This window comes from Octodon degus, unplaced genomic scaffold, assembly GCF_000260255.1.
Source record: "Octodon degus isolate 3935 unplaced genomic scaffold, OctDeg1.0 scaffold00065, whole genome shotgun sequence".
NCBI lineage: Eukaryota > Metazoa > Chordata > Mammalia > Rodentia > Octodontidae > Octodon > Octodon degus.
This window is the reverse complement of record NW_004524641.1, coordinates 7,193,711-7,201,531: the sequence shown is the minus strand read 5'-3', so window position 1 is coordinate 7,201,531 and position 7,821 is coordinate 7,193,711. Positions and strand designations below refer to the sequence as shown.

At 39.9% G+C, this 7,821-nt stretch overlaps 1 protein-coding gene across 6 annotated transcripts in view; it reads left to right on the top strand.

Annotated features, from left to right (window-relative positions):
- Nucleotides 1–7,821, top strand: part of Map3k20 (mitogen-activated protein kinase kinase kinase 20) — a 193,661-nt gene that overhangs the window by 102,507 nt on the left and 83,333 nt on the right. For all 6 annotated transcript variants that reach the window (XM_023719098.1, XM_023719097.1, XM_023719096.1 and 3 more), the window contains exons 5-7: nucleotides 649–714; nucleotides 4,550–4,578; nucleotides 4,863–5,000. In XM_023719098.1, the coding sequence (XP_023574866.1) occupies nucleotides 649–714; nucleotides 4,550–4,578; nucleotides 4,863–5,000 (233 nt within the window). The remainder of the gene's footprint in view (nucleotides 1–648; nucleotides 715–4,549; nucleotides 4,579–4,862; nucleotides 5,001–7,821) is intronic.

Here is a 7,821-nt window from a genome sequence, read left to right as displayed (position 1 = left end):
GCCACACACACACACACACACACACACACACACACAAAATTAATTAAATAAATAAATTTTTAAAAAAAAATTTATCTTTGTAAAAATAATGTTATTTGATAAATACTTTATTTTTTCTATTTGAAGATTATAAAATCCTTGATCGACCATAGCCAGTCAGTCCTCCAAGCTCTCCTCTCCCCACCTATCTGTACTCCCAGGTATTCACGAGTGAATTCTGAGAAGATGAACCAAGCTGCAGCTGGCTGATCATGGGCTCCAAACACGAGCCCCCTCAGGCCCCCTCAGGCCAGACTCTGGCAGTCAGGAGGGCAGCAGCTCTCGAATACCTTAGTCACAGAGTATTTATTCCCCTGGTTACTGTGCTATTTTCATTCAGACTCTAGAAAATTCAGGAGCCCTTATTAGGTATCACATGAAACTAGCTTCACCCACAATAAAATTCCATCCTCCAAGAAATTAAAGCTTATAAATTTTATTTAAATCAATGTTACTACTGTAGACATATCTTGTTTGTTTGTTTGTTTTATAAATCTTGAAGAATAAAACACATGGATTTAGTTTCTGCTATTCTTTGCAAAAATATCAAAACTACTAGTGCAATGTTGAAAAATGTTAATAGGCCTTTTTCTCTTCTTGCATGAAAAGGAATGCACTATTTACATATGGAGGCTCCTGTCAAGGTGATTCACAGAGATCTCAAGTCAAGAAATGGTAATATACTCACATATTTTTATTTTACTTAACCAGAACCCTAACCTACTTACTACAAATTACATATACCTATATATAGAAGCATTGGGCTTTACATATCCTTTGTAACTTGTTGTTTGACAGCTGATATCCTAACAATCTTTCCACTATTAATAAATGACCAAAATCTCTATATTATTTAAAGAAACTGCATACTGTTCCATTATATAAATATAGCATGGAATGTGGACATCTGGATTGTTTACATTTTTTTCCACAATAAGAAATGTTTGACTGAATACCTTTCAGCCAAATTTTTCAACACCTCTTATTTCCCTAGAATCATTTCCTAAAAGAGATTTTGCTGGGTCAAAGTGTGTAGTTGTATATTTTTAGTCTTCTATTTTTAGATGGTTCTCTGTACTAGCAGTTTTGAGTTTTGTTCTTCTTACTTCTGAATTATATGGTGTAAATTTTTTTATGTCATTCATGCCTTATTCCCTGGAGTAATGCCCCAAAATAATCACCATTCTTGGAAATATGGAAGGTAAAGTCTTTCTTTTCCTTCTTTCTCTTCTTCTATACTTTATGTAGTTTATTTGTGATCTCACTTGATAATCTGGAGAGGGAGCATTTTAAAATAACTTGCAGCACTAGGCGTCACCTTCAAGTAGGAATGGTAACAGAGTGCTGCTTCCATTACGTCATTCTAGAGTTATCGGAGAAAGGCAGGCAGTAGGATTATTTAGCTTTAGCCGAACTTGCTAAAGTAAACATAAGAGGTTACTACTTAAAATATATATATATGTTTATCAGTCATCTCCACCCTTTCTAACCACTTCTCGGTAAGAAAAGGAAGAATTACTGATTTTTATAAAATCTCCTGGGCTCTGGGGAGATGGCTCAGTAGAATAAAGGGTCTGAGTTCAATCCCCAGTTCTGTAAAAAAAAAAAGAAAAGAAAATCTCCTGGTCACTGCACCTCAAATGGGTATTTGCCCAAAATGACCCCTAGAATGAGTAGTGCAGTACTGGTAGGTGGAAGAGGACCAAGGGACAGTCCAGGTACTTCTGCTCAGAGACAGGAGTGTGGTTGTAGGGCTAGCTTCTAACAGGAAGGGCAGGGAGGAAAAGATGTTGCAGTGGTCCCTCCTGAGGACCCCAACTTAACCCTGCCAGCTTCCTGTCACTGACTTGTCTTGCCCTCTTCAGAATTATCACTTATCCCTTGGCTCTTATTAGACGGAGCCTTCTTGAAAGTAAGCGTTTATTTTTGAGACATCTCACTGTGCAGTTCTTGCTGGCCTTGACCTCACAATGTAACCCAGGCTGACCTCATCTCACAGTGATCCCCCTGCCTCTGCCCCCTAAGTTCTGGGACTACAGTCATGTGCCACCTGCAAGGCAATACTTTTATTGTATACTTGACTAACTGTAAATTATTAGAAGCTCTAGAATCATTTTCATGACTAAATTTTTTAGTTTATGCTCACAATTTCAATCTGAAAAAAGTGATTGGACTGTAGTATGTCCATAATCTTTCATAAGAGAACAATGATTAACTAAATTGCAGGTTTATACATTTATTTGTGCAATAATTATGCGCACTTATTAATGTATAATGTTAAAATTTATGCTGTGATTTGCTATGAACATCCTTCACTCAGTTGAAATAGTACAGACTTAACTTTTTGTAATTTATTTCCCTAGGAGAGGGAATGAAACTCTCACTTTCTATGTTACATATTTTTATAATTATTTTTTAAAATGAGCATTTGCTAATCTTATGAGAAAAAACAGACATTTTAAAAGCAGTTGAATACTGTATTGGCAACGCTTGCGTTTTATCTGCACAGGTTTATAGCTTATTGCTTATAACATCACTACATATGACTGTGACATACATTTAGTCACATGAAGATTATTCTCTCGATTTAGCAAGGTCATTAAGAGCTGCTGCTATGGGAAGATCACTACGAGTCCAAGTTGTGTAGTGAGACCCTGGACCAAATGCATTAAAAGAAAAAAGAGAGAGCTGCTGCTATGCACTAAATTGATCACCTGCCATATTCAAGGCACTGAGTGGCTTACAAAAGAAGTATCAAAAATAGTTGTCAGGGTTCCGTCCTTGGCCTCCTCTCCTTACCCTCTTACTCTCCTATTCTCAGGAGAGCTGCACTTATAGTAACACTAACAAGGCTCAACTTCAACACTGTATATCTGCTCATTAAATATTACCACACAGTTATTTTATATGACCTCAGAATGTGTTCTGTTTAAATTGGCCTTTCCCTCCTCTCCCTCCTCATTCAAAAAAATCGTATCTTTCATTTTTTTCTCAATGAGTGAAAAGACCATTTGCCAACACAGGAGATTAAACACAAACAAATTGACAGTTTGTGTCCAGGGCTCTGGTTCTAACCATTGGACTATATTTCCTCTTAGTTTATTTATCTTAAACCGTAGCCCACATATCCAGTTATTCATCAAGCCCAGCGAATCCTGTGTCCTAGGAGTTTGTAGGCTCAGCTCACCTTTCTCCTATCCTTTCTCACAGCCCTGCACCATATCCTCAGTGCTTGGGCCACAGCCACTTGTGTGCCTGTACTCTGCTTGCCTCCGTTCCGTTCTCTCATGTGGTCTGTCCCCTGCACACTTGCTCAGTTCATTCCTCCACTTAAGATTGATTTTGGGCTTTCCATTTCCCACCAGGGCTCCTCCTGACCTGGCCCTAACCTTCCAGAGTTGCTGTGCCATTCCTGCGGCTCTTGAGCTTTTGCGTCGGTTCTCTCTTCTACTGCCTTCCTAGATCTCCTCTTTCTGGTTAACTTTGTTTTTCAGTTCTTGCATAAGCATCATTTCTTCCTGGAAACTTCATCTGACTTCCCTAGACTCAAATTCCCTGTTTGTTCATTGTGTAACATTTTTACTTTCATTTGGTATCTATCCCACTGTATTGTAGATATTTAATTGCCTCTCTGATTAGACCATAAACATCCTGAAACCAGAAGCAATGCCTGTCTCCTTCACCTTTCTGTTCCAGAGCATCTACGTGACCTTGATCATAGGGGGTACTTAGCAGTTAGTTGCTAAATGAATGACTGTATGAATAAATGAATGAGTGAATATTGCCTCTAAGAAAATTATTCTTGAATTAGAAAGAAAAACAATATAAACTAAGAGGCAATAATGATAATGACTTCTTCAGTTTCATCTTAGCTGCTCCTGGCAAGACCCAGGTCAAAATTTGGTTCTCCTAGCTAATTTCATGCTGTTTTCAAGGGCCAGGAATGCATTACATAGAACAAGTGTCGGGGCTGGGGAGATGGCTCAGTAGAATAAGTGCTTGCCTGGCAAGCACAAGAACAAGTGTCTTTGGAGCTATTTAAATCAGCACCTCATAGAATTAAGTTTTGTGGGTTTTTTGTTTGTTTGTTTTTGTGGGGGAGTGTGTATTTTGGTTGTTGAAGAGACTCACTAGAGCTCAGACTTGTAGTGATCCTCCTGTTTTCAGCCTCCCTAGCACTTGCTTTTGCAGGCACCACTACGCCTGGACTCTGGCCAGCTTAGTGTCCTGGGGGCAGGGCTGGCATGACAGGTGGTGCCAAGGATCACTCTGTGCTTGCCTAAGCAGGCGCTTTAGTCCACTGAGCTATTACCCCAGCCCCTGAGTTTTGGTTTTGATGTTAACTCCCTTTGCAAAATCAATTTAGTACCCACTTTGAATTTACCTTTTATAACACCAGATTGGAAATTTAGCCATATCAAAGCTAGAAGATGAAAGTTATGTTTTCCTCACTTTAAGACTATTCAAACAAATTAGATGATTGTCATAATTTATCTTTTTTCTTTTTTAGTTGTTATAGCTGCTGATGGAGTATTGAAGGTAGGACTATTTCTTTTGTAAAATTTATTAGTACATGTTTGAGGTCCATAGCGAATGCATCGTTGGGTAGTTGTTACTGTGCATGACATATCTGAATCCTTTTGACTTTCCCTTCCTCTCCCTTGCATCCATGCTCCCAACATCATTTGTTCCTTTTCCCATCTGGTGTTTTTTTTCTTTTTTTTTAATTTCAGAAATTGTCAATTTCAGATGTAAGTTCCATGACTAACAGTTCACATAGTAGTTAATAAGGAGAAACTTGATACTGGTTTTTCTGTTCTCAGATCTGTGACTTTGGTGCTTCCCGGTTCCATAACCATACAACACACATGTCGTTGGTTGGAACTTTCCCATGGATGGCTCCAGAGGTTATCCAGAGCCTCCCTGTGTCTGAAACTTGTGACACATATTCCTATGGTGTGGTAAGTGCAGTTTTCATTTCTTTCTGTTGCTAACGGATATACAAGAAGCAAACCACCTAGACACGAGTAATGCCACAGTTTAACCTTTGTGACAGTGCTATTTCTAGAAGACCACTTGAAGCAGAGGCTCAAGAGGGCACAACATAATTGTTAGAATGTGTATTTTGATCACCTTTTTGCATCTGAGTCATTCGCCCTGTACTGGAAACAAACCAGCACCACATCTAAGAAACAAGCTTAGATGTGACCTGAACTAGCATGGGGTCCAGTGCACCCCTGTGGACAGTGCCTTTTTGCTGAGTAGCAGCATGCCTGTAGAGTATGTCTGTTACTCAGTGAACATATGGATCATTTGGAACAAGACTTGATTATGATCGGTTGCTCAAGCAGTATAAAACCACCATCTGCCAAGTGAGCTAATTAACAGGAAACTTGAGTGTCAACTAGTAAACTGATAAATGACTTTCCAAAAGTATGGAAGAAAGCGTTAGGAGAGGGATTTACCCAGGCTGTAAGTCTTAGGAAGTAGCAGCGACTATCTTAAAAGTATATGTACTACATGAGAATGGCAGCCGAGAAGCACAGAAGAATGAATCATATAGGAATAAGGGAGGATGCTCAAGGGTTGGAGACCACAGGAAGGAACCAGCTCAGGAGTGCAAGCTTCTTTGAGAGTGGGATGAGTCAGGAAGAAAAAAGCCAGAGGTGGGGCAGTTCTTGCTGGAGGAAGGAGTTCATTTGTTGCTTAGAGGATAAGTTTTTTTCCCTAAAGTGCAGTATGTCCTTTGAAGAATTCAAAATAATATTTGGGACAGTCTGTATGCCACATATACTGTCTTTGCCTTTTCAACATCATTTCATAAAAGGACGTTTTCATTATAATAGAAAGAGGAACTGAGGAGCAGACTAGCTGGAGCCCAGATCAGCTGCTGTGCCTCCTGGACTCATGCATGTTCTTGCTGAGGGTGCTAGCAGGTGGCACCAGTGGAAGTTGGCACGGACACACTTGCTCCTGCTCCTTAGCCAGTTTCTGGGTATTTTCTGCCAAGTGTATAAATTCTGGGGTTCTTTCAGCAGGCCAGCTCTTTCTAAGTTATAACACATTCTCTATATACCAAACGACTATAATAGAGATACATTTTGTTGGCTGCTGAAAAAAATCATTTCAAGAATGAAATGCGTGCTTTTGGCTAATGGCTAGAATTTTAAAGGTTGGAAGATAGCACTAATATCAGGCAAAATATCTAACTCCCCTTAACTGAATATTTCTTTCTTTCTTTCTTTCTTTTTTTTTTTTTTTTTTTTTTTTTTTTTTTTTTTTTTTTTTTTTTTCAGAACTGGGAATTGAACTCAGGACCTTGCGCTTGCCAGGCAAGCGCTTATTCTACTGAGCTATCTCCCCAGCCCTTACTGAATATTTATAAAGATGAAAATTATATGCTAATACAGATAATGATAAAATAATTCTCATTGGAACAAGGAAAAAAAATGTCCCGAAGGAAATCAGATTCCAGCACAGGGGCCAGGAGTTCAATCCCTGGGCCTGCTGTGCTGGCCCCGTCCCCGGGGCTCACTGAGAGGGCAGTTGAGACTGGGCGTGGTGGCCCACATCTGTAATCCCAGCTCTTGGGAGGCTGTAAACAGGTGGATCACTATGAGTCCAATTTAGTAGTGAGACCCCGAACACCCTGTAGACCCTTCCCTAAAGAAATACCCAAAAAAATCAGACTCTAAAACTGATCTCCTGTTTCAAAAGATACTGCATTTTAATCATTAAACATTCATATTGTAGGATTCTGAAATGGAGACACTTGTCGAAATTTAAGACCTTGTAAAATTTTTCTCATAAAGTTGTAACCCTTCAGTTTTAAGCAAAATGAAATATATATGTAGGTATGTATGTATAGATTGAGTTAGGCCTGTGCTGGGCTGCAACTTAGGATAATTTAGCTTTGGAGTAGCCTCCTCATTGCCACTGGTACCTCACTTTGCCTCATGGAACCAGAGCCAGTAAACATTTTCTGTAAAGGGCCAGAGAGCCAAGAATTTTTGGCTTTGAGGGCTGATTGCACTCTCTCTTGCCTAGTTAGTTGTCTTTAGGGTTTTTTTTTTAACCCTTTAAACCACTCAGCGTGGCAGCAGGCTTCCTTTGCAGACCCGTCTGGAGTGAGTGGGCTGAGGAATGAGTAAGCAGCAAGGCTGAGAACACACCCGGCATCCCCAGTGCCTGCTCACCTACCTAGCGGTTCAGCAGGAGGCCGGCTCTGACTCCTGTTAGGGGCATGTGTATAGAAAAGCGTATGAATACACTTAGGCGGTCATGGTATTTAAATTATTTTCCTGGTATATGAGTTGGGAAACTTTCAAGGCTCATTTTGCCCTTTGAGCCCATATGGTGCCTTTATTGTAAAAATTCTCTCTTAAGTCTTGCAATTTCCCTATTAGAACTTTGGACCCAAAGATATTTCTATGAGTTATGTGTAGAAGAAACCTCTGGGTCATGGTATTACTTCATTTATCAAAACAAACTACAGGCCACTTTCTTTCAAAGCCTTCTTAGCTGCCAGGAACTTTGGTGTAAAATATAGTCATCTGCTTTTCCTTAGCTGAAATACAGTTTGTGTACCAGTAACCAAGAGCAAATGTCTTAAAAAAGAAATTGTTGGGGTTGGTGAGATGGCTCAGTGGTCTAAAGCACCTACTTAGAACAAGCTTAGCAAAGCACAGGGACCGCAGTTCAATCCCCCAGCACCGCATGCCAGCCAGCCCCGCCCCCTGTTGGGCTGAGCTGGCCACACACACACACACACACACACACACA